This window comes from Eptatretus burgeri, chromosome 13, assembly GCF_056783735.1.
Source record: "Eptatretus burgeri isolate ZD-2024b chromosome 13, Ebu_testis_v1, whole genome shotgun sequence".
In the NCBI taxonomy this organism is placed as follows: domain Eukaryota; kingdom Metazoa; phylum Chordata; class Myxini; order Myxiniformes; family Myxinidae; genus Eptatretus; species Eptatretus burgeri.
The window spans coordinates 3,430,083-3,458,026 of NC_140973.1; the positions used below are offsets into that span (position 1 = coordinate 3,430,083).

Consider the following 27,944-nt stretch of genomic DNA (forward strand, 5'->3'; position numbering starts at 1 on the left):
GGAATATATTCCAAAGGCAGGAAAAAAGAGGAATGAAAGAGTGAAGGTTAGCAGCGATTCGTGAGTTTGGTAGTTTTACCAGCAGAGGATTGTTGGCGGACCTTAAGCGCCCTACGGAAATATTGGGGGGACATATCACAGACAGAGCAGGGGGGGGCAAGATCAGAGAGGAGACGGTAGAAGACAGAAAGACCACCGACCTGCCTGCGGTAAGAGAATGAGAGGCCCAAAGACTCAGCCTCACCGTGGGTGATACACTACCCGTCTGAAGTTTTAGAACGTCCCCATTTTCCAGTGTGTACTGAAAGTTAAGCAGTTCAAGTCCAGTGAGTAACCTGAAATGGTACAAAGTTAAGTGGTAAATTGCCAGAGGTTTAAAAATAAAGTTAAGGTTACCAAAAACTGAAAAAAATAATGTAAATTTCAGAGTTGTTAAAAAGGCCCTTTACAGGGAACAAGTAATGGGTTAGCAACTGCAGCTGTTCTGCACCAATGGAAGTAAATTAAGCCTTGAAAGTTGATGCAAACAATTCCTACAGGTGTCCCAACTTTTGTTGATTCATTACAAACCCTCTGTCTGTATAAAAGCAGTGTTGGAACAGACTGTGTTGCTACACCCTCTGAAGCATTATTTGGACAATATTGCACTGCAGGAAGTAGTATATTTCCATCATAATGGTCAGAAAAAGGCAGGAACAAAGGAAGACAGACAGACCATAAAAACCCTTAAAAGTGTACGTCTTTCCTTTTGAGAAATTGCAAAGGAAGCCAAGGTGTCAGTGAGGCCAGTTTCCTATACCATCAAAAGGCACTTGGAAACTGGAGGAAACTCTGACAGGAAGAAGTCTGGCAGACCCAAAGCTACAATACAATCAGAAGACAAGTTTCTGAGAGTCAACAGCTTGCGTGATAGGCGGCTCACAGGACAGCAGCTTCAAGCACAGCTTAACACTGGTCAAAGTAAGGGAGTCTCCGTTCAACTGTGAAGAGAAGACTCCGAGCTGCAGGTTTGACAGGTCGAGTGGGAGTAACAGGTTAGCCATGGCTAAGATGGCAAAATAAGAAAAAGAGGCTTGCCTGGGCCATGAAGCACCACCAGTAGACTGCTGAAAACTGGAAGAAGGTCTAATGGACCGATGAATCAAATTTTGATATTGTTGTGGTTGACGAAATTCACAAACCACCATTCAGGTCCCTTAGGTGAGATATCTCTGTAAGTATATGTGTAGTTAGGCCCAAACCCGTTGTTTCGAGGGAATAAATGTCATTCAGTCGGGCTGCGACTCTTCAGGATAGCCGTTTTTCTTGTACTATCTTTATTTTGGACCAGCCGCCATTACTACCACCACCAATCACGTCTCAACAGCCATCACAACAACAACCACCAACCACAACGCCGCTTCACAACAACAACCACCAACCACAACGCCGCTTCACAACAACAACCACCAACCACAACGCCGCTTCACCACAACCGCCACGACCTTTACCGTCACAACTCGCCACCATCGCATCCACACCATCTCGCGCCACTCGTGGGCACCGATACTGGACTCGTGCAGGGCGCGCACCGAGCAGCGAATTCAAAAACATCACGGACTTTCCGCAGAAAACGGATCAAAAACGACTCACGCCCACTTTTGTTCCGTCCAATCGGAGGGCGTGGGCGATTTGGCCCCGCCTCCAGGGCGTTGGAGTGAGGTCGCGATATGCAAATTCATGGATCAAAAAGCATTCACGCCCACTTTTCCTCGGTCCAATGGGGAGCCAGTTAGAGAGGTGAAGGGTCGGAGGCAGAGGGTCAAGGGTGAAAGAGCGAAGCCACGGGGCTTATATAAACGCCTGCGTTCGTCAGTAAAGAAGTTGAGAGTTGTGCGGAGTTCAAGAGAGTCGTCGGTGGAGCTGGAAAGAAGTGGGAGAAGTCAAGAGTGAAGAGTTGGGGCGAGCCAAGAGAGGAGACGGAGAGGGCGAGTAGACGGAGCTGTGGAGAGGTGACGGCGGCGAAGGCGGACGAGGGGGTGCTCGCGTCGGTGCCGGGAGCTGCAGAGGGAGAGGCCAGTAACGCGACCGAGGTCGAGGAGGAGACGCTCGCCGCGGGACCCGAGACAGGGTGATATCCTCCTTCCCCCGAGCATCAGCAACCCCCTCCTGTTTCCCCCCCGCGCTGAGATAGTGCGACAAAGGGGGCCCCTTTCCCACCCCCTACCAGACACTGTCCGCGAGGCCCGCGGAGTTGAGGCACCACCGCCACTTCGCGTCTCATCATCAGACGGGTAGGCCCGACCCGGTCTCGGCCCCAGGCCCGCCTCATCCTTGAGGGTGGTTCTTTTTCTTTTGTTTTGGGTACATGTGTTGTCGGCGCCGTCTGTGAAGTAAAATTGTATAAGTGTTGCCGTGTGCTCGGTAGTCGGATAGATCTGCATTGTTGCATTTGCTTTTTGTGTAATATTGCATTGTCTTCTTCTTTTACATGTGCTTTTGTTGGAATTGTATATGTGTGCTTCCCGTTCATCGCGAAATAAATGTGAGTTATGTTGAACTGTTTTCCCGCTTCGCTTCGTCTTTTCTTTCATTGAATCTCCATCTTACTTCACGTAAAGGGTTGGTCGTGGGCTAAAACGCCCGATAATTAATCGAACCGTCGAGGCCGACGAATAACACCGCTCGGTTATCCCGATAGTACGGAACGGGTCGCTTAAAGTGGCCCGTGTCCGAAGTCGACCTGCGGCGAGGTGCGATCGCCCGGTCTACCCTCCGTGTGGGTACTTAGGTAGGTCGAATTTGGCGAGCAACCCTATCCCACGCGGGGGCCGATTGGCACGATCGTGGTGAGGCCGAAAGGTCCACCCGTGACTGGTTCCCGGCGTTAGTCTGAGAGGGTCACGACTGGCTTGTCCGTCCGGTGGGCGACGTGCCGCGATTCGAGTTACGTGGCCGTTCGCACGCCGGCGGGCGCGAATCCGCAACAATATCTTCGGTTCATCACACATGGTTTTTGTACACCGTCGAGTAGGCGAAAGGACGGTAACTCAGTGTGTGACACCAACTGTCAAACATGGAAGAGGAAGCGTGATGATCTGGGGCTCTTCTGCTGGATCCAGAGTCGGTGACTTGCACAGAGTGACTGGCACCCTGAACCAAAAGTGCTACTACAGCATTTTGCAGCGCCATGCAATACCCTCTGGTCTATGCCTAATTTGTCAGGGGTTCATTCTACAGCAAGATAATGACCCAAAACATACCTCCAGGCTATGTCAGAACTACCTTAGAAGAAAAGAACAAGACGATAGGCTTCAAATCATGGAATGGCCAGCACAGTCTCCAGACTTTAACCCCATCGAGCTGCTTTGGGATGAACTGGACAGAAGGGTGAAAGCAAAGCAACCGACAAGTGCAACACATTTGTGGGAACTTCCGCCACAGTGTTGGGAAGAACTTTCCGAATAATATTTGATTTCCATTGTAGAAAGAATGTCACGAGTATGTTCGGCTGTCATATCTGCAAAAGGTGGCAACTTTGATGAGTCAAAAATTTAGATTAAATTTTGTTCAACAAAACGATTCCATGATTTATTTTTTATCTGCAATTGTTTATTTGTTCTATGCTTTAATTTCAAAGTACATTGAAACATTAAACTGCTTAAATTTCAGTAAAAACTGGAAAAATACTCCCGCATAAAACTACTCCTGCAGTAAAAACTCCCGCGATGAGGCTCAGTCTTTGGGCCTCTCACTCTCTCACCACAGGCAGGTCGGTGGTCTTTCTGTCTTCTACCGTCTCCTCTCCGGTCTCACCCCCCTGCTCTCTCTGCGATTTGTCCCCACCACATTTCCACAGGGCGCTCAAGGTCCGCCAACAACCCCCTTCTGGTAAAACTACCAAAATCACGAATCACTGCTCACCTACACCGTTTTATTCCTCTTTTTTCCCCACCTTTGGAATAAACTCCCTCACTCTATTCAATCCCATTCTTCCCTCCAGGCCTTCAAAACAGCTGTTCACCACCTCTTATCATCCCCCATCCAAATCCTCGATCTTTTCTACCCCCGATAATCCACCCAAGCCCACCTCCTTCAAATTCCCTGCTTTCTTTCCTGAAAGTCCCTGTGATGTCCATCTTGTATTCCCCATGTTCCCCACCCCATCCCTCTCCCTTCCATAGATTTCCTCATGCCTCTGTTCCCCACTGTTTTGTCCTTCCCACTCCCGCCCCTCTTGTCTCATGCCCCCCTTGCTGTGCGTTGTATGTTAGCTCTCATACGAGCCTCGACAAGGTATACAAAAAAAATAGAAGCAAAAACAGATTTTGAGAAGGACTTTTATAAATGAATGAATAATGCTGTATTTGGAAAGACTATGGAAAATGTTGGGAATCAACAAAACATAAGATTTGCTACATCTTGGAAACAGGCTTCAAAGTTAATTAATAGACGAAGTTTTGAACGGGCGGAGGTGTTTTCAAAGAACTTTTGTGCTATTCATTTGAAAAAAGAAAGTATTGAAATGGATAAACCGATTTATATTAGGAACATCAATTCTTGACTTGTCAAAGTCGTTAATGTATAACTATTACTATAATAATTTAAAATCAAAGTATAAGGATATAATGTGTCATTGTTATATATGGATACAGATAGTTTTATATTAGAAATTAAGACAAGTGATGTATATGAGAATATGATTGATAATATTGATATATACTAGTACGGGCCCGTAGGTGCGTAAACGATGACTGGATTGGGGCATTATTTCAATTAAATCGGACCAACCGTATCATAAATGGCCGTAACTTGGGAAACGCCTGGAAACATATTCAGGTCCCCAGCGTCAATTGTGACATCATATCAAATGAAGAAGAATTGTGACGCCTCCTCTCTCTTGCCCCCCCTCGCTCCTCCTCCTCTCGCCCCTCCTCTCTCCCCCCTCCTCTCTCGCCCCTCTCTCTCGCCCCCACTCTCACACCCCCTCTCTCGCCCCTCCTCTCTTACCCTCTCTTGAATTGTGACGCCCCCTCTCTCTCACCCCCTCTTTTCCCCCCTCTCTCCCTCTCCTCTCTCGCCCCTCTCTTGCCCCCTCTCTCTCCCCCTCTCTCCCACTCTCTCCCCCTCTCTCCACTCCCTCTCTTGCCCCCTCTCTCTCCCCCTCTCTCCCCCTCTCTCACCCCTAATCTCACCCCTCCTCTATTCCCCCTCTCTCTCCCCCTCTCTCACCCCAAGTCTTGCCCCTCCTCTCTCCCCCTCCTCTCTTGCCCTTCTCTCTCGCCCTTCTCTCTCGCCCCTCTCTCTCCCCCTCTCTTGCCCCCCTCTATTCCCCCTTCTCTCTCGCCCCCACTCTCATCCCCCCTCTCCCGTCCCCCTCTCCCGTCCCCCTCTCTCGTCCCCCTCTCTCGCCCCCCTCTCTCGCCCCCTCTCTCTCCCCCTCTTGCCCCCCTCTATCCCCCCTAGTCTCGCCTTTCCTCTCTCCCCCCTCCTCTCTCGTCCCCACTCTCATCCCCCTCTCCTGTCCCCCTCTCTCGCAGATATTGGTTGACAGATAAATGGCCGTAACTTGGGAACTGCTTGTCCGATTAATATCAAACCTTGAAAAGGCACATCCGCGGGTCCCCAGCAATATTCCTGGCAAGTTTCAATCAGATCGGACTGTCAATCATGCAAAATAAATAAAAATAATAAATAAATAAATAAATAAACATTAATCATAGCACCGTGTCTTGTCATTGGTCGACAGATAAATGGCCGTAACTTGGGAACCGCTTGTCCGATTAATATCAAACCTTGAAAAGGCACATCTGCGGGTCCCCAGCAATATTCCTGGCAAGTTTCAATCAGATCGGACCATAAATCGTGCAAATAAAATAATAAATAAATAAATAAACATTAATTGTGACGTCATTCGTGATGTCATAGCACCGTGTCTTGTCATTGGTCGACAGATAAATGGCCGTAACTTGGGAACCGCTTGTCCGATTGATATCAAACCTTGAAAAGGCACATCAGCGGGTCCCCGGCAATATTTGTGGCAAGTTTCAATCCGATCGGACTGGTAATCGTCCGGTTATCAATAATTTGGGAAAAAAATTGGCATGAGAAGGTGGAACGACACCTTCAGCTGCCTTATATACATCTTTTCAACACTGAAAAAGCAGTAAAATGGCTGTAACTTGGGAACTGCTTGTCCGATTGATAACAAACCTCGAAAAGGCACATCTGCGGGGCCCCGGCAATATTCCTGGCAAGTTTCAATCAGATCGGACCGGTGGTCGTCGAGAAACGGCGGTCGCAGACAGACAGACACACACACAGAGATTGCTGGAATTATAGATAGATGATACAAGTAATTATAAGTCAGGTGATGTGTTGTTTTCATCAAAGAATAAAAAGGTTATTGGTAAGTTTAAAGATGAATTGGGTGGGAAGGTCATGAGTGAATTTATAGGATTGAGATCAAAGTCTTATGCTTTCACGTATATTGATAATAATAACATTGAAAGGTGTGATAAGAAGCTAAAGGGAATAAAGAAAAATATAATCAAGGAAACAATAAACTTTAAACATTATTACAACTGTTTAACCTTAAAGAAGGAAGAGTACAGAAAAATGAATACATTAAGAAGTTATAAACATCAATTATACACAGAAGAGATAAATAAGAAAGCATTAGGAGCTTTTGATGATAAAATATATATTTTAGAGAATGGAATCAATAGTCTCCCTCATGGTTATAAGTATAAGTGTTAAGATATTGGGTTGGGAATTTTAACAGGCTACCACTGTCTTTTTACTGATTTATAAATGATAGATTCAAGCAATAACCAATCCAAAAAGTGGAGATGTAATCAGCCTTGGTATTTAAATGGGAAACATAAAGAATGTGAGAAATATCAAATAAGTCTTATTGAAGAAATAACTGGGGTAAAAGTAGATAAAACAAATAAGTGGATAAATTAAATTAACAAATAAGTTGGAGGATGTAAAGAAAAAATTAATATCCTTGAATGTGAAGATTTTGATGGTTATCAATTGAACAATGGAAAAACAATTTACTGCAATCTCAAAATGATATGTGGCTCAGGAGGTGGTGAAATAAGAGCATTAAAAGAAGTTTATCATTTCATTTCTGCTCAACAAAAATACTTAAACCAAGAACTAAGTTCCAAAGTAATCTTTGTGAATATACTCGATGGTGATGAATGTCATAGGAAAATTTAGTTATTCCCCAAAGTAGAACATGGACAAATATTCGTTGGTTCACTTTTTGAGTGGAATGAAAATATGAAAGGGAAGAAGTGCTTTAATCAGTAAGTCTCAATTTTACATTTGCTTGTATCGGAGGGGGAGGAAATAAGTCTCAATTTTACATTTGCTTGAATGGGAGGGAAGGGGATAGGTGGGGAGAAAATCAGTCTCTTATTTTAGGCTTTTGGGGCTTGAGTCAGAAAGTTTTTTTCCCCATTCATTTGAATGGGAAGTCCCAGAAACCCCATTAATCATCTACTTATATGGGCTTAGTTATCAGACTCGTTTATTTCTTTAAATTATCAGATTTCACTCCAGATTTTGACATTTATTTTATCCGGATGATATCCGATCCTCAAAACCGAAATAATATTTAGATGATGTACTTTAATTCATCTGTCAGAGTAGAACGTGGAAAATCATATCACATAATGCATGAAATCGCTCCAAGTTCCTAATTTGAAAACTATAGCACTTACAAAAGTGATGTTTACAGCGATCCATAGCTATGATGAACAGGTATTCGATAATATGAGTGAGGAAAGTGAAAAAAACCCTTTGTCGTGAAGAAATCATTGCGGACTGTTCCAAGTCAAGGCATGGTTGAGCAGGCGAAAAAACATGGCGGCTTCAGACCCAGCGAGGTTACCCAGGATACACCTTTCGACCCTGTTCGAGTGAGGATGCACCTGATAAAGGATATAATTAAATGAGGCCGTTAGTTATCTTCAAATGTGTGTTTTATTTAACCCAAACACCCAATTTTCACTCTGGCACTTCCTTGGAGTTTTATTAATGTGCGTGCAAAGTTTCAGGCTGATAGGTTTCATCGTTTTGAAATTATGAATTATGGAGGAGACACACTGACACATATTGACATTTATTTGTATAGATGTTCCTGTTTTATTGGATGTGTCTGTCTGAAAGGAGAAATTTGTTGAAAGGCAGTTTGTTCCCAATAGAGTGTGGAATATTTCGGGAGTTTGACAGGAATGTCCTATAACAGCATAATGGCAGGGACCCCATGGAAAATCCGCGTAATGCAAAATGTGAATTTGAGTCCTCAACCCCTTTCTTCTTCGAGTTCGCATCCCTCCCCCCACCGTCACAACTCCAAGTATGCATTCTCCCTCTTCCAACTCCAATTACACATCCCTCCCCTCTCTCCCAACTCGAATTCCATATGTGTGTGTGCCAGACATGTCTCCAGAGGCTCGGCGAGGGGTTCGGTCAAAAGTCATTTAACAGTTCAGTATCTGGTGTGATGTGACAGTTTTGGCAGGAGAGAATCCGCAGGGTAGTCACATAGTCTGTTCCTGAGTGTCAGACTGATCACAGAATGATTCGAATGAAATTAAAGATGGTCATTCACCCAAAGATCAAAAAGTCCAGTTTTAAGGCAGTAAGAAAGTTGAATGTTTCGACTCTCAGGTCAGCAGAAACCCGACACCAGCTGGCCGAAAAGATAAATGGTGAGCTTACTGCAAACCCAATAGATCCAAATGGCACAGTGACCAACGAATGGAATATCCTGTGTGACACGGTCTACAACACATATAAGATGATGCTTGGACTGAAAACCAGGAAACAACCTTACTGGTTCTCAGATAATTCGGTAATTATTCAGAGGATAATTGACAACAAAAATGAAGCATTTTGAGCATGGCTATCCAGTAACACACGATCATCGAAATTGAAGCTCCAACTTTGCCAAAGGCGGCTGCAAAATGAAACGTGCACGTTGAAAGACCAGTGGCTGTCCCGAAAAGCCCAGGAAATAAAATTGGCGGACCGAATTGACTAAGAATTTATATGACGCTATAAAAGAACTGTATGGCCCTTCTGCATGTGGTGGTGCCCCCCTGCTATCTCAAGATGGCAGAAAATTGTTAACCAACCAGGCAGCGATGCTCGGTCGCTGGCAGCAACATTTTAACGAGCTCCTCAACAGACCATCGCATGTTGATCAGCGCAGCATAGACCAACTGCCTCAAAAACCTGTGATTCAGCATCTTGCGAATGAACAAACTGAACAAGAAATTCGTAAGGCTATCAATTTGTTATCAAACGGCAAGTCACCTGGTGAGGATGGAATTCCAGCTGAGATTTTCAAACATTGTGGCGAAGTTCTAATCACACGTCTGCACAGCTTCTATTGTCATATTTGGTGAGACGAAGAAGTGCCCCAACAACTGAAGGATGCTCTCATTGTTACTATCTTCAAACGGAAGGGCAGCCGTTCGAAATGTGGAAATCATAGAGGAATTTCCCTCCTAAGTTTATGTTCCAAAATACTAACTAAACTTCTTCAGATACGTCTCCTAAGTTCAATTTTAGACGAAAATGTTTCGGAGTCGCAGTGTGGTTTTTGAGGTGACCGTGGTACCACGGATATGGTGTTCTCAGCTTGCCAACTTCAGGAGAAGTGCATCGAGCAGAATATTGGGTTATATGCGGTTTTTGTTGACCTAACTAAAGCTTTCGATACAGTCTCACGTGTTGCTCTGTGGCAAATTCTTCTTAAAATTGGCTGCCCACAGAAATTTGTAAGAGTGCTACAACAGCTACATGATGGAATGCAGGCTAGAGTGTGTGCTGATGGTAAGTTCTCCGAGGCGTTCAACATCAGCAATGGAGTGAAGCACGAATGTGTTGTGGTGCCTATCTTATTTGTGCTGTTTTTTGCAACCATGCTCAAGGAAGCCTTGAAAGCAAATGACAACGGTGTTCACATAAAATTTAGAACGGATGGTGGCATTTTCAATCTGCGTCGACTCCGGGCTAAAACCAAAACCATTTACCTGCTTGTCAGAGATCTCCTGTTTGCTGATGATTGCGGATTATTTTCTCATACCGAGGAGGGCTTACAATCGCTCATGGATGCTTTCACAGTTGCATCTTCTAATTTCAGTCTCACGATCAGCACAAAGAAAACGGAAGTCATGTATCAACCACCACCAGGTGTTACACATCACTCACCCACGATCCTTGTCAATGGAGAAGAGTTGAAGACCACCAAAACTTTCCCTTATCTCGGAAGTATCTTGTCTGATGATGGACAGCTTGGTCATGAAATTGTCATCAGAATCTCCAAAGCCAGCTCCTCTTTTGGCAGGCTCAGAGAACGGGTTTGGAATAGCCATGACATTAAACTTGCTACCAAAATCGCAGTCTATCGGGCAGTAGTTATTAGCACACTGCTATATGGAGTGGAGACGTGGACGGTAGGCCGGTTTCTATTTTATAAATTTTTGAAAGTTGCAAGTCTCACCCCCCCATTTCTTTTCCTTTTGATGAGAAAACACCACTGATGAAGTTTCAGCCAAATCGAACTGTGTTTCGGGGTCGCTACCGGACATTGAAATTTCAGAATTTAAAAAAATTCCAATAACCCAAAATAAGAAAAAGAAAATCTACTGAATTGAATAACTTCTGGATAAAAAGTAATACAGGTCATGAATTTACAATCATTAGGCATTTATTTCATCAATTTTCAATTTTCACATCACTGAAAACTTGCATAATATTGCATTGAACAATTTCACTATTTGTGCAAAAGTTCTTTCTTGCAGGTCGGCATTTTCCTTCTATGCTCTGAAACAACCTGGAGCAAATATTGTTTTTGGTCCTCGTTGGAATTGAGTATTTCATTGTATTCCGTCATTAGAGCAACTCCACTGGAGTTCGATTTCCTAAACATAATTCGATTTGGCTGAAACTTCATCAGTGGTGTTTTCTCATCAAAAGGAAAAGAAATGGGGGGTGAGACGTGCAACTTTCAATTTTTTTTAAAAATAGAAACTGACCTCGTGGACGGTGTACAGTAGACACATCCGACAGCTGGAAGCTTTTCAGCAAAGATGCTTGAGAAACATCCTGAAAACAAATTGGAAAGAAAAAGTTCCGAATATCGAAATTTTGGCAAAAACAAAGTGCTGTAGCATCGAAAGCGTCATCCGAAAGCGTCATCTGCAATGGTCTGGTCATTTAGTCAGAATGAATGACTCACGTTTACCAAAGTCAATCTTTTATGGTGAGCTAAAAAATGGGTCCAGAAAGTTGGGTAAACCAAGGAAACGTTTCAAGGACATGTTGGCCAATACAATGAGGAAGTGTGATATCCCTGAGTCATCATGGGAAGAACTTGCCAAGAATCGTTCACAGTGGAGGGGAAGAGTACACACCCCGGTGCAAAGTTTTGAGAAAGTTCGGGAGCATGAGATTGTGCAAAAGCGATTGCGGCAGAAGGATCCATCCAAGGCAGCGGAAACCGGTTTCCGTTGTGGTGTCTGCGACCAACCTTGTGCAAACAAAACTGGTCTCATTGCCCACAGTCGCGTCCATCGGCAAATGAACCAATCGACATAGTCGAAAACAACATGTCATCCATCATCTGGTGTGACCACCATTTGCGTTGACACATGATTGGCAACGGTGCCTCATTAAAGACACAAGGTGGTTGAAGAAGGCTTGAGGGATGTCATTCCAGATCTGTACCAAGACTTGCCGCAGTTGGGCCAACATCGCCGGCTGGTTTTGAAGATGGCGCAATCATCGCTCCATTTCATCCCACACATGTTCTGTGGGAGAAAGATCAAGAGAAACAGCTGGCTAGAGTAGTGTGGGGATGTTCTGTTGAGTGATTGTGTGATGAAGTCGGTGACCACCCGTGCGACGTGAGGGTGCGTTATCCTGTTGAAGTGTGTTGTGACATCCATGAACCTGCAGGAATAGGAGGACATGAGGATGGAAAACTTCATCACGGTACTGAATACCTGTCAAATTGCCATTATTGACCTCCAGCTGGGTTACATGATGTGCGATGATGCCTCACCATACCATCATGCTTCCACCGCCGAACAACGAATGTTTAACATCGCATGTGTAAGCGTAACGTTCCCCTTCCCTTCGATAAACGTGACAACAGCCATCACTACTGTCAATATGGAACCTGACTCCTCTGTAAAGAATATAGCAGCCCAATCTTATGTCCTGACATGAGTCTAACAGACGTTGTCCACATCAAGTTAGCCACACAGTCATGTCAATGACGCGGCAATAAAATCAGACAAGCTGCTGGTCATCATGGTTGGATGTTATGCTCGCATAACCGATTCCTGACAGTTCTGGCATTGATTGGTAGCAAGCCAGGGATGCTGCGAACCATCAAACTTGCTGTTTGGAACCCATTCATAAGGTGCACCAACCGGATAATCTTATTCTGCCGATATGACGTCACATGTGGTTGCCAAGAACATGGGCGGTCTTTGATGTTTCCAGTCTTGATGATGTCTCCAGAGTGACTTTATGGTGTTCCGATGAACACCAAAACACCGAGCCACAACGTTTTGTGGCATTCCTATCTCAAGCATGTCAATAGCACGTTGACGTTCATTATCAGAAAGGTGTGGCATCACGTTAACGACGTTTAGACGTCAATAAAACATGTTTTTCACAGCTGGGTTGCTTCAGCACATCGTGCTGTGTTGCAATTTGCTCAGCAGCACGGAGAGCACTGTCACATGACTCGGTACTCGTGCATGGCAATTTCTGCGTGCAGTGCACCATATCCAAGTGAAAATCCAGGATAGTCGCTGGTAAACTGGGGAACATATCAGAGCACAAAGTGTTTACTGACCATTATATCGCTTTGGTTCGTGTCGGTATCATTTTTGTGTCATTTTTCATGGTGCACAGGAACATTTTCCCGTTAGTATATATATGCATATTTATGTATGTATGTATATATATATATATATATATATATATATATATATATATATATATATATATATATATATATATATATATATATATATATGTATGTAAAAGAAAATGGCACACGAAGCAATAATTTTATTCAAATTTAAATTCCTTGTTTATAGCCTGACGTTTCAAGAACAAACGAGTTTTCTTCCTCAGAGGCGTTCAGAGTGCTGTGGTGATAACACCGTTAAGTTCCGTTGGGGACAGTTTGCGTCATGGATTGGTCCAAGTCCTAACTAATCATAAGACTTCCTTTCAATTTGAATGACTACTGTTTGTGTTGACGTCATAATCAATTGCGTAGTGTTTTGTATTTGGGATGTCAATGTGTCGGTTGATGGAGTTTTCACAAGAGTACCAGGCCTCGATAATCTCAGGGTTCACCCTTGATGATCCTGTGCCAAGGATAGTTGGCTGATTCCATGATAACGTGTGTTGGTGTGTGTGTGTGTGTGTGTGTGTGTGTGTGTGTGTGTGTGTGTGTGTGTGTGTGTGTGTGTGTGTGTGTGTGTATGCGTTGCAGCCAAGGACAACTTGTCTTGTCGCTTGACAGCACGTTGCTGTTCGGTTAGCTATGTGGACAAACATTTGGACGTTTGGCCAATGTATTTGGTTTCACAATCTTCACACGGGATGCTATGGATGACGTCATTTCTATCAAATTTGTTCACGTGGTCCTTCATTATGAGACGAGACAATGCTGTCATCGCTTTGACACTCCTTGCTTGGGAGCCTCATTGGTATACAATGCTATCTGCGCTCTTGCTGATTAATTGCCAAGAAGCAATGAAACTGGTCCGGCAGCTGAGGGGGTGTGTGGCATTGGGCTTCTCATGTGTGAACTATGTGTGATATCTACTATGTGTCAAAAGGCGGAGGAGCTCCTTGTGAGCCAAAGGCCATCCATATAGAGTGCCCAACTGTGTCTGTGGACGTCCTCCTGTAGTTGGGTTACTTTTTATTCGGAGGTTGGTGGCAGGATTTGCACTCCGGCCACCTTAAAACCCTTCATTCCACAAAACATACAAAAAGCATAAAATATCTGAAAACCCACTCCATGGGAGTACCTCCTGTGCAGCTTCCCTTCGCAGAGCAGCTCACCGGATGACGGGACTGGAGTAAAGCCTTCAGGACCCCCAATCTTTGATGATAGGAGGGAATCCACGGGGTAACATCCCTGGGTCAGATTGTGGGAGAGTGTGTCGTTGTGGTGCTGAGGTGTCGTCCACCAGACGGCGGTCTCCTAACGTAAACCTGAGGCAGTCCCTTCAGGTGGGTGCCTGGAATGTTCTATCCCGAAGAGAGGATGATCACCTGTCTCTGTCATCATCTGAGCCCAAGCGTTTGGATATCGGTATTGCAGCACTCTCTGAGGTTCGGAGACCGGATTGCGGCGAGATCATGGCGGGTGGTTACACTCCTATTGGTATGGTCGCTTTGATGGTTACCATGCCCAAGGAGTTGCTGTAGCTGTGTCCAAAAAGCTGACTCCATTAATAATTGAGGTAACACCAGTCAACGAGCGTATTATGAGACGAAGGATTTGTCACTCCTTGGGTGTCATTTCCCTGGTCTCTGTATGTGCTCCGACTGAGGAGAGTGATCTCACCGTGAAGGATGCATTCCATGCCATGCTCGAGTCTGTGGTTGATCAGTGCCCCTGGCGAGATACTCTTCCAGTCTTGGGTGATTTCAATGCATCGACTGGAACTGATATTGATGGTTATGAGACGTGTGTTGGTCCCCATGTGTCTAGAACTGTAAACCCGAATAACACTGAGTTCCTTGACTTTGCAAGAAGTCATGGACTTAGGGTGGTGTGTTCATGGTTTCAGCGCACACAAGCTCATCGCTGGACTTGATATTCCAACGCTGGCGGTGTGGCAAAGGAGATTGACCATGTGCTCGTTGATAGTTGCTGGAGGATGATCCAGAACTGCAGGGTCTACCGGAGTGCTCAGTTCCTAAATACTGGCCACCGGCTTGTTGTAGCAACTCTGAAGTTGCAGCTTAAATCCAGGAGAATGGTACCATCCCAGCCTAGGCTGGATGTTGGCAAGCCCAAGGATGAGAGGGTAGCTGAGGAGTTTGCGAACAGGTTGAGTGGAGATTTGGGGTGTGTGGGTGCTTTGGGGAATCCTGAAGAGTTGTGGATTACCTTCAAGACCACTGTCCATGATGTTGCTGGTGGATGTCTTGGAACTCACACTAGGGCAAATAAGAATTTTGTCTCAAGGGACACTGGATACAATTGACCGCAGTCGCAGGGCCAGGCTGAATGGCAGAGCTGAGCTGTTCAGGGAGATGACGTGTAAAACTGGACGTGCCCTGAGGGTAGACAAGTAGGCCTATGTATGATGAATCTGTGAGGGGGTTGAGCATCACCTGTGGTCAAGTGATTCTCATCCTGCTTACAGGGGAATTCGCGCATTGCATTCATCCAAGCCCATCCCTCGGTGTACTGCAGTTCGAGTGGAGGGTGGTGGGCTCTTGACAGAGGGATCTGAAATGAGGTTCCGCTGGGCTGGTTACTTTGAGCAGCTCTTCCAGGCTGATCCACCAGCTGTCAAGTTGGATGTCAGGGATGTCACCGTGTTACTCTGTTACCGTAACCCTCAGCGTGACCTTTCCTACTCGCATTAACCATACTAACCCAAGCCTCTTACCTGCAGATTACTGTTTCCTCCATGCCTCTTTTCCTTTTTGTTCTTCACTTTGCTTATGTTGATCTGTGGCCCCACTGTCAGTATGTTGCCATTTGATCCTTAGTCCCCTTGCTCACCAGTGAGTTGAGATGTTCACCCTTGAGTTAAGGATTGAAAACTTACTAATTTCTCCACAATGGGGAGGAATTTGAAGATATTATGCTTTTAGAGACAGCACAAGTTTGTTTTTTTTATTTGAATGATAAATTATGGATGAAAGAGTTAAACACATTTGTTTCATGTAAAGGCCCGGTCACACCTTGACGTTTTAGCCAACGTATGCCGATTTTTGAATTTTTTTTCTAAAACGCTGGCAAACGTTGAATACGTTATGGGTAAGTTTTGATAACATTAAGAGCACGCTGGCATACGTCGTAGTACGTTGCCATAAGTCGTTGTACGTTGGCTTTAAACGTTGTACTTTTCGGTTGTCCTCAAATTTTTGCATGCTTGAAATTTCACGACGTATGCCGGCGTATGACTCACACGTTCCGCTACGCTGGCCACAAGTTGTAGGCACGGTCTGCGATCGTTGACAGACGTCAACACATGCTACTTGTAAGTTAATCATAAGTTGAGACACGCCGAGGTAATGTTTAGCGTACCCGAAACTTATTTCTAACCTATGATTAACGTGTTGTTGGCACGTTACGCGATCGTTGACACACATCGACAGACGTTACTTTTAAGTTACTCATAGGCTGAAAGACGTCGGTATAATGGATCGTCCTTGTGTCAGCGTCCACGGCCACGGCCAGGACACTTATTTGCAGCATTCTTCAAACTTTTCTTCGGCATGACGAGGATGTTCACACTTCCATGTCTAGCTTGGCTATGATTCCAATTGTCCATCGGCAGCGTCTATTTAAAATAGTCGGGTTTGAGCGTTTTAACACGTTCAGAAGAAACGCTTTAAATTTCCAAACCCCAGCGTCAAAAAAAAAAAAAAAAAAAAAAAAAAAACAAAGGCGAGTGACAGCAATTTAAATCGTTCATTGTAAACAATGAAACTAGTTGAGTGGTACCGTTTAAAAGTCGTTAAGTGTAAAAAAAATCCAATTGTTGAGCGCAAGCGTCTACTTTCAATAGTGGAGATGCAGCCATTTAAATCGTTGAGTGGCAGCCTATGAACCTACCCGTGGACACGCGGACGCAAGGACGATCCATCATAACCCACACCCTCCCCCTCACACCCACCTACTACTGCCAACATGAACAAACTACTACTAATACTAATACTAATAGTAATACTGATACTGTTACTGTTACTGCTGACATGGACATCGACTCAAAAAGGACTCGAAAACACTGTTGGGTTCCCCTTTTATGAACACCATTTTTATATACCAATTCCCAAAATCGCTGGGAACACGTCTTTATATGGCAGTTGTAAGCTAGAAACACATTCATTTTTTTTTTTTTGTCGACCGGAAGAAGTCATTGGAATACGTCTACATACGTCGATGTGTTGGGACTACGTAAAGAATTGGTTCAAAGCACGTCAAACATAAGTTAGAAATAAGTTTCGCGTAAAAAAGACATTACCGCGACGTGTTTTGACTTATGAGTAGCTTATAAGTAGCGTTTGTGGACGTGTGTAAGCGTCCACATATCGTGTGTAAAACTTATCCCCATCGCATGCGAACGTGTGTCATACGCCGAGTACGTCGTAAAATTTTGAACATGTTCAAAATTTCTTGACGTACTCTACTTACTACGACTTATGATAGCGTATTTAGCGTTCTACTCACGCATACCAAACTTACCCATACCGTATTCGACGTGCCCCAACGTTTTAGACACACTTTTTGTTACGTCGGCATACGCTGGTAAGATCGCCAAGGTGTGACCGCGATTTTGACACTTCCATTTCTACGGCAGTTATGATTCGAATCGTTGTGCGTCAGCCTTTTAATAGGCTACGTCACGACATCGTCGGCGATGCGTGCAACGCGCTATGCCTGAGTTAGACTATCGTTGGGCATCGGTTGTGTAGGCCGACAACAGGTTCAGCATTCGTTGGTATAAGTTATCTATAACACAACGAAACGTTCTGTGTAGTTACCAATGCGTTACACATAAGTCCAAGTCGCTATGAATACGTCCGAATCTTTAAAAAAAACATCAAAAGTTCAACGTAAGCCAGCGTTTTACATACATTTTAATACGTTGCCATCGCTGGCTAAAACGTCAAGGTGTGACCGGGCCTTTAGGCTCTACCCGAAGAGGATTAAAAATGAAAAATGAACTTCTTGTTGTTAGGATTCATGCTTGAGAATGAAAGTACCACAAACTATAATGGTGCAGCAGTTGCACGCCACGGTGCGGGTGCAGTGGGTGGCAGTAGGGGGGTGAAGTGGATGCTCGCCATGTTGGGGGTGCAACGGGTTGCATTAGGGGTGCAGCAGGTGTGTGCCATGGTGGGGGGCAGCAGGTATGTTGATGGTAGTTAAGTGTAGATGGGAAGAATGAGGTCACGGAGATGTTTTTTGTCAGCAATGGAACTATGAAATGTGGATCCTTCATTCTGCACCAAGACATAGATTTTTGTGTGGTTTCAAAGGTGTGATGGATATTGAAGGAAGGTTGGATGATGATGTTTCGGGTCATAGCAGGAAAACGTTGGTTGGTGTTCATGTTGGAGCAAATAATGTAGGGGAAGTTTACTTGGAGGATTTGAAAACTCCATCCATACATCCATTGGGACCATACTCTGTGCACAGCGTTGGTGCTGCCAAAGCAGTCTCCTTGGTTATTGCACACAATCCTAGACGGATCGTCACTCCGACACAGGATAGCAGCAAGCTGGCACTCATTTTGCCGACCTCGTCAGGATGACAGACCGAGTCAACCCCACCTGGCATTAATTCAACACCAGAGCAGGATTTGAACTCAGGATTCTGGGATCCCAAGCCCACCACCCTAGCCATTAAGCCAACACCAGGCATATATTTGAAAACTCAGTACAGTACAGGATATTGGATAAATGTGTGAAAGAAAGGGGTTGTGATGTAATGTTTTCCAGTAATGTTCTGAGAACATGAAAGGAAACAAAGTTTCTGAATACAGCGATAGATGTCAACCTATGGTTGGAAGAATGGAGCAGGCAGCAAGGTTTTTGGTGAAGGAAGTGAAGGGAATCTTCTTGGGGTCAAAGGGAGTATTTCCAGATTGATGACCGTATGTTGTACAGAAAGGGATAGAAAGGTTTACAGTGGTAATTGAGGAGGAATTCAGGCTTTGTTAGACTAGAGGAGAGTGGAGAGGTTAGAAAGGGAGGAACTGCAACTGATGATGTGATTGGTAATTCAGGAAGCAAAAAACAATTGTAGAAAGGGAGAAGTTAAAAAATATTTTTCTCCACTACCAGGAGTTTAAATAAAACAATGGGAGAGCTTGAAGCTGAAGTAGATAGGGAGGAATATAATATAGTTTCAATAAGATGTGGTTTAATGACGAGACAAATTGAAAGAAAGGACTCGAAAGCTCCAAGATGTATAGATGTGATAGGACAGAGATAATTAATAGAGGGGTTCAAGCAATCTGGGTAAACGACTGCTTTATATTGAGAGTGAAGAATGACATTAACGAGGGAATTAATGCAGAGGGAATTAACATGTGAAAAGGGAAGAGTATTGATTTTGGGGAATTCTAATTTTCCAGAGATGGCAGGGTTATTAAATTGTTATTTTACATCAACATTTACACACAAACAGTCAGGGGAATTACCAATAGCTGAGAGTATCGATCAAGAAGGTGAGGAAGAACTTTTGGGCTTTTCGTGGAGATACAAGTAAAAGTGGAGGATATGAAGAGGCAACTGGGTAACCTGAGAGAGGATAAAACTCCAGGGCCACATAATATGCAACCAAGAGGATTGAGCAAGGTGGTAGAGTCAGTAAGCGTGATGTGAACAGATATCTACGATGTCTCATTGGAGTTAGGACAGGTGCCAGAAGATCAGAGAGTAGCAAATGTAACACCATTATTAGCTCCCATTGAACTGAGTCCGAAACGGAGACTTATGGATTTGGTCTCAATTTTTGTGTGCGTGCATGTGTGCATGCGTCTGCAACCAAATCTCCGACATGTATGCACCAATTTTATTTGTACTTGGCACAAAAACAACACCTGATGATACAGATGTGCATGTCATTTTTTTTTGAGATCAGATCCAAGATGGCTGCCTGGTGGCCATTTTAGTTGTAAAAAAAAAAACCTGGTGGGGAACATGTCCTCAACCATTTCTCGCACATGAATTTACCAATCTTGTTAAAACTTGGCAGAGAGATAAAGAATGATGGTTCACCATATGCGTGTCATTTTTGTTTTGAGATCAGATCAAAAATGGCCTTCTGACAGCCATTTTAGTTGTAAAAACAAACCTGATGTTGAACATGTCCTCAACCATTTCTCGGACAAGCATTTACTGATGTTGTTCAAACTTGGCACAGATACTGAATGATGCCTTATATATATGCACGTCATTTTTTTTCGAGATCAGATGCAAGATGGCTGACTGGCAGCCATTTTGTTACTTAAATGTGTCCACAACCATTTCTCAGACATGCATTGTCTAATTTTCTTCAAACTTGGCACAAGCACAGTACATGATGGCAAACACATGCCCCTTGCTTTATTTTGCGATCTGATCAAAGATGGCTGACTAGTAAACTGGCGGCTATTTTAGTTGTACATAAATATGAGTTAGCCCTTTATCTCCATGCAGCAAAATTAGTAAAACAACGTGGGCTATGACATTTTATGTCTTTTTCACTTGTTTAATGAAGGATACAGAGAGGAAATGAGTATGGACCTGCTAGTTTAACTTCAGCTGTGGAGAAGATGTTCGAGACCTTAATTATGGATAGGATGGGGAAAAAAATTCAATAAACTAAAAGTAGTCAGCACAGATTTACTCATAGGAGGGCATGTTTAACAAATTTGTTGGAGTTCTATGAAGCGCTTTCTGATTGGTTGAGTGAAGGAAGGCCAGTGGATGCATATCTTGACTTTCAGAAAGCATTTGATAAGGCACCACATAAGAGGTTGGTTGCTTATGTGAGAGCTTGTTGAGTGGCTTGTCAGTTAACTAAATGGATTGAAAACTGGATTAGTGATATGAAGCAAAGAGTGGCTGTGAATTGGAGGATGTATAAGTCATGGGGTACATTAGGGTTCAGTACGAGAGCCAATATTATTCACTTTCTAGGACGCACAGAACCTCTGTGGCAAAAGCCCTTGCTCGAGAGAATACCGCATAGTTATTTGGGTGGTGTATAGGTAACAGTCCACTGCCTCGATTGCTCCCAAAAATAAAATAAAAAACCCGGGTTTGAAGCAAAAACATGCGCACTCCCAATGTGCATATATAAGACATTGTGGTTATATATATATATATATATAGCTTGGATAGATTCCAATTGCACTGGCCCATATGTTGACACCAGAGGCTTGAAGCCAAAGGACTGAGGCCTCAGGCCTCTACACACTGTGGCCTTCACAAGGCCGATGACACCTATTGGCTCCACCAACCTTTCGATATTTGATGATCCTTTTAACAGTCGCTTATTGGTTGTTTTACGCTGAACAGAAAACTTATGGGGGGCACGGGGATTGTGAATATGACAACTCCGAAGATATCTTTGGCTTCTCATAGCACCAAAATGTTGGCAGTATGATTTTTCTGGTTGCAGTTGTGGGTGGAGTTAGGCTGGCTGTCCAACCAATGGGTGAAAAAGAGCATTGCACACAGACGGACAGACAAACGAGCATATTAATGACCTGGACAGTGGTGTTCAGAGTCGAATTTCAAAACTTGCAGAAGACACCAAGCTTCTGGTTCAGGGATTTTTCCAAACGATGGTCGAATCTGCAGCTGCTCCTTCCACCTCATTCAAGTTAAGTTTTCCGAACCGGATCTGTCATGTTTTACTGTTGTATTTTCGTCCCTGTGTTTCGTTTTAAAATGGCACACTTTCCTTATTTCTCCATCGGAAGGACTCCACCCACGTGCTCTTCTTCTTGTTCTTCACAAAGTTTATTTTCCATAATGGTCTGTCAGTGAAGCACGAGGTCTACCAATCTACCAATCCACCAATTACCTGCCATCCCATGATCTTTATCTCTGTTTGTCCAATTTGGGAACTTGCGATCAGCATCCCAAAACTTTATGTCTCCTCTTTCTGCTTCCCCCATCACACACCCCTCAAAGCTTCATGTCCCCCCTTTCTGCATCCCACCTCAGCCAACCCCCTTAACTGAAAACCAGTCGGCTTATTCCAAATGTTGGAGGTACAGCCAGCCATTGACTTAGTTGGCAGAAGATACCTGAGAAAGAAAATTATATGAGAATCAATGGCTGTATAATATTTTAGCTCACCAGAGAATTTAAATATTTTATTTCACTTATCATAATGTCTGTCATGCATAATGTACTGAAAGAAAGTATTTGCTGTGCATTAGTTCATCGTATTCACCTCTGTGGGTCACCTTATTGTGAGAATTGTTCACAAGAAAAACAGATTTTGCAGGAAATTATCCTCAAAATAAGTACTTTTTTATGAAGTGTTTTATATAAAACAAGGAAAATGGACATAAAATGTCAAAGCCCCCGTTGTTTTCGTAATTTTGGTGTGTGGAGTTAAAGGGCGAGCCCATATTTATGGAAATCTAAAGTGGCCACCAGTCTACCAGCTGGCCATCTTTGATCAGATCACAAAATAAAGTGAGGGGCATGTGTATGCCATCATGTTCTGTGTTTGTGCCACTTTTGAACAAAATCAGACCATGCGTGTCTGAGAAATGGATGGGAACACATAAAAGCACTGAGTTGGCTTTTATGTGTTCACCCTCTCATTTGCTCAAGGTCATCTGCCATCTGCTTGGAAATCAGCAAACATTACTGCCCTGCATAAAAAGGTACAAAAACAGATCCCTGCAATGACAGACCAATCAGCCTTCTGCCAATCATCAGCAAGGTTATGGAATCCATCATCGCTTCAGACATGAAATCCTTCCTCTTCTCCAATGGCTTGATTTCCGATTTTCAACTTGGTTTCAGACCTGGTCACTCTACCCTGGATATGCTGCTTCTGCTCTCCCAATAATGGATGGAGGTCCTCAATGCCAGACATGAAATCAGAGCCATATCCCTTGACATATCGCGTGCTTTTGACATGGTCTGGCACCCTGCCCTGCTCAACAAACTCTCTTCCTATGGTATCCAAAGCCATCTCCACTCATGGCTCGCAGACTTCCTCTCCTGTCACAGTCAACGTGTGGCCCTAAATGGAGTTCTTTCATCCCCTCTTCCTGTCCAGGTTGGAGTTCCTCAAGGGAGTGTTCTGGGCACTGTTCTTTTTCTGGTTTTCATCAATGATCTCTCCTACTCTCTGGAAAATCCTCTTTATCTCTTTGCTGATGACTCCACCTTCTGCCGTACCATCTATCATCCCTCAGACCGGCAAGCAGCAGCAGCTTCGCTCACTGCTGATCTGGATAAAATCACAAACTGGTCCAACACGTGGAACATGTCTTTCAATCCGGACAAATCTCACACTCTCACGATGTCTCTCCGAAAGGACCGTTTAGAACCCCCCCCCCCCACCCCCATCCACTTTCTCAACAATCCTCTGGAAGAAGTCCTTTCTTTCAAGCTTCTGGGTCTCACTATCTACCATGACCTTTCCTGGGAAAGCCACATTTCAAACCTCGCCTCCAAAGCCAGTCGCCGACTGGGAATCCTCCGTCGTGCAAAGTCCTTCCTCGGCCCACCTGAGCTCCTGACCACTTACTCAGCTTTTGTCTGCAACCTGATGGAGTACTGTTCTCCCCTCTGGGCTGGTGCTCCTGCCTCTCACCTTTCTCGGCTTCACGCTGTGGAAACCAAGGCATTTCGGATAATTGGCATTTCCCGCGATGAGGCTGCGTCTTTGGGCCTCTTACTCTCTCTCACCGCGGGCTGGTCGGTGGTCTTTCTGTCTTCTACCGTCTCTTCTCCAGCCTCCCCCCTTGCTCTCTCTGCGATTTGTCCCCACCATATTTCCGCAGGGCGCTCAAGATCCGCCAACAACCCCCTTCTGGTAACACTACCAAAATCACGAATCACTGCTCACCTTCACTCTTTCATTCCTCTTTTTCCCCGCCTTTGGAATAAACTCCCTCACTCTATTCAATCCCATTCTTCCCTCCAGGCCTTCAAAACAGCTGTTCACCACCACCTCTTATCATCCCCAATCCTCTTTTCTACCCCCGATAATTCACCCAAGCCCACCTCCTTCAATTCCTTGCTTTCCTTCCTGAAAGTCCCTGTAATGTCCCCACGTTCTCCGCCCCATCCCTCTCCCTTCCACAGATCTCCTAATGTCTCTGTTCCCCACTGTTTTGTCCTTCCCACTCCCGCCCCTCTTGTCTCATGCCCCCCTTGCTGTGCGTTGTGTGTTCGCTCTCATACGAGCCTCTACAAGGTATACAAAAAAAGGAACAAAATGGCCACCAGTCGTCCATCTTGGATCTGATCTCGAAAAAAAATGATACACAGATGTAAGCTATCTTTGTTTATCTTTGTGCCAAGTACGAATAAAATCGGTGCATACTTGTCCACGATATGGTTGCGGATGCACGCACACACGCCCGCACCCACCCACGCACGCACGGACAATGAAGATCGAGACTATATCCATAAGCCCCCGTTTTGGACTAAGTCCAACGGGGGCTAATAATTTATTCATTATACAGTGGCACGGCCCTTACTGTATGATAGAAAAATTCCTAGTTAGATGTATATGCAATAATTACAGGTGTGCAGGTGTGTTTGTGACTTAAAACCAAGGCGTTTATCTTTGAAACACAATGCATTGATACACCGAGGGATCCTATAGCACATGACGACTCGTCTCTCTGTTATTCAGTGGGCTACGGCGCCTTTCCATCCAGCTTCCGATACTACACCACGCGTACCTTCCCTCCATCGGCGGTGCGCACATTGCCGATGTGAGTCCGTGCACCACCCCGAGCCCGATCGATTGCCTGCAACCGATGTCACACTTCTCCACCTCTTCTGGAATGCCCTCGCTACCTCCTCTTAGTCTCAACGGTGCCGCAAGACTCGCTGCTGCTGGAGGGACGTAGCAGGTATTACAGACCTGAACGAGTGAATGGGTATGAAAAATACGGTGTGTCATGTTTTTGACGATTTTAAAAGTAACGAAGATTCATGGTTTGGTTTAGATGAAACACCTGGGTCATACAACTCGAGTCATACAAACTCAGTCACACAAGTTTATAATCACTCATACTCACTCATAGTCATTGTTGTTAATTCTCTTAAACTTAATTGTGCCTGCAATCCGATTTGTAAAATCTAATTTTCATCCTTTCTTTTCCTCTTCTCCCCCAGGGTTCGTGTGTGTGTGTGTGTGTGTGTGTGTGTGTGTGTGTGTGTGTGTGTGTGTGTGTGTGTGTGTGTGTGTGTGTGTGTGTGTGTGTGTGTGTGTGTGTGTGTGTGTGTGTGTGTTTTGAATCTCGAAAAAGAAATAAAATTTGAGAGTGATGAAACAATCAATTATTACATTGGCAACACGAGCACACAACTAAGTATTTCTTCAGATTAATTAGTTTGTTTCTATTGAAACCACTGAAATACAAGGTAAAGCATCTCCAGGTGGAATTTATCCGCTCCCCCCTCCCTCTCTCCCTCGTACACCCACACAACAATATCTGGTTTGTCTGGACTTGTCCAACCAATTGCGTATTCATGGTAATCTTTTGTACCGGATAATATTTCACTTCTCTGAGATCTCAACCACTTTGTTGGATTCTTTGTCCCATTTCGAGCCTTGGAGCAAATGAAGAGTAACTGTAGGTAATCCATCCATCATTGGATAACAACTGAGAGGTTCCTGGTCTTTCCAATTAAGTTGAGGATTGTTTTATTCTGCTCTTACTCATGGTCATGCTTTTTTTCTTTCAAGGACTCCAAATTTGCTGCCATGTGGTAGCAGGTACACCATTAGATGCACTCGAGTGATGATCTTCAGCACATTTATTCTGACTTCACTGTCATCAAATACAATGTCACACAGAGTCTTCAAATGCAGATTGTTTCAATCTTCATTGTAATCGTGTCACCTTGTGTAGGCATTGTTTATGCTGTACTTAGTTACACACCCATCTTGATCATTCTTTACTTGTTTTTTGCACTCGGTGCATTAAACGAGTGTGTCTGCTCTTGAATTCCCGATTCTTGGCTCCATGAGCAGCTCCAGCAGTGATCAGGTTTTGTGGATGAGTTATTTTTGTGTTGAAGAGGACCACTCGTTCTTGATGCCATTTTGTTCTCCAATTGTAAGGCCATAGCCCCAATCAGTAATTCTTATGCCAAGCTTGCAAAAGGTATCCATGTCATCTGTTCATTGATGACAGCTGTAGGTTGCATGAGATTAAGCTGAACAAGCCTTAAGAATAACTTCTCGAGGGACATGGTGGTCCCTTCACACGAAAGTGTTTAAATGTGGACCAACTAACTCTCCAGTGGCAAAGCAAGAAAAACAAGAAAGTGTTGTCAAATGCTTTCTGGTTTCAGCATCTGTGAGCAAGAGGTTTTGGATGTATACATCCTCATTGATGGGTGCTCTGAACATTTCTGTGCCTAACATCTTGAGCAGCAAGCCTGATTGCCTCCCTTCCTGGTCTAAGTTTGTTTTTTTTTGTATACATTGTCGAGGCTCGTGTGAGAGCTAACACACAACGCACAGCAAGGGGGGCATGAGACAAGAGGGGCGGGAATGGGAAGGACAAAACAGTGGGGAACAGAGACATTAGGAGATCTGTGGAAGGGAGAGGGATGGGGCAGGGAACATGGGGAATACAAGATGGACATTACAGGGACTTTCAGGAAGGAAAGCAGGGAATTTGAAGGAAGTGGGTTTGGGGTGGATTAATGGGGGTAGAAAGCCTGGTGTTGTCTTAGTGGTTAGGGTGGCGGCTTGGGATCCTAGGGTCCTGAGTTCAAGCCCCGTTGGCCGCTGAATTAAAATACACCAGGAGCTTGACTCAGCCTGTCATCCTTCCAAGGTCGGCAAAATGAGCACCAGTGTACTGGTAAGGGGGACACTGCATCAGCGGCATCGCCGCGTCCCAACCAATGATGCAACCAGCAGCCACAGGCTGCACTCGGGGGTAGAAAAGTTGGAGAATGTTTCTTGTTTTTTTTTCCACACAGTCACTTTCTGCTTTTGCCCTGCAAGATGCTCTTGTTATGCAGAAAAGTGTCGTTATCCCATTGGGACATCTCCTCTGTGCTCTGGAATCTGACACACAGGCTCTGAGGTCCGATTGCTCGGCTGAATTGTAAATGGTCGCTTTGAAGTAAACCAACGTTCTATGCTACCTTTGCTATCTCCTGATGTCCCCGTTTTAAATGCCGTTCCTGATTTATTGGGGACATTTAATGAGCCGTTAAAGTTTGTGTAATAATAATTTTTATATTTGATTACACTCATTAATGAAGGCATGAATTAAGAAAAACAAAACTGAAATCCTGATCCTGTGTGACAGTATTCATCTATTCCTGTCCAAAGCAAGCAATGTAGAAACACTCCAGAAGGAAGATGTTGTAAATATTTCTTTTTCATTCATGTTACGTTTCGCAAAGTTTTCTCCGTTAAACAAAATATCATAAAAAAACCCACACAATAATCCACTAGATGCATTTCGTTGAAGGAGTGTGGACAAATTGCTTCCGAGGTTTTGTGTTTTCATCGGACAAACAACTCGTCATGGAGTCAAACTCAAAGTATTCCGATCACATTCCGGCTTTTCCATGAATATCACGTATTTATCAAAGGGATGAAGTGAATTTGATTGATGCCAATAATAATCATTCTCATCTTGTGATGAATTCCATGCCTGTCAAAGCCACAGTTTAAAAGTGTGATTTCCAAAGTGGTTTGAGTAAAAAAAAAAAAAAAATATATATATATATATATATATATATATATATTAAAGATCCAATCAAAAGCAAAACTTTAATTATCTCGAGCACCAGGCCTAACTTTCAACCAACCTCTTCTGCTATTAAATATCAAATATTATCCCATTTCACAACATGATTTATTGTACACCGCTCCTTCCCAATTACATGTACAGGCGATGCATGACGTCATCGCCAGGCACCGAAGGAAGCGAGTACTCAGTTTTTACTCTGTTTTCTTGTTTGTCTGGGCGATATCTTAG

At 44.1% G+C, this 27,944-nt stretch overlaps 1 protein-coding gene across 6 annotated transcripts in view; it reads left to right on the forward strand.

Annotated features, from left to right (window-relative positions):
• The window catches only part of GABBR2 (gamma-aminobutyric acid type B receptor subunit 2), a 565,977-nt gene extending 538,305 nt beyond the window's left edge, over positions 1 to 27,672 (forward strand). For all 6 annotated transcript variants that reach the window (XM_085850809.1, XM_085850813.1, XM_085850812.1 and 3 more), the window contains 2 exons: positions 24,620 to 24,842; positions 25,108 to 27,672. In XM_085850809.1, coding sequence (XP_085706935.1) covers positions 24,620 to 24,839 — 220 coding nt within the window. In that variant the 3' untranslated portion in view covers positions 24,840 to 24,842; positions 25,108 to 27,672. The remainder of the gene's footprint in view (positions 1 to 24,619; positions 24,843 to 25,107) is intronic.
• The last annotated feature ends 272 nt before the right edge of the window (positions 27,673 to 27,944 follow it).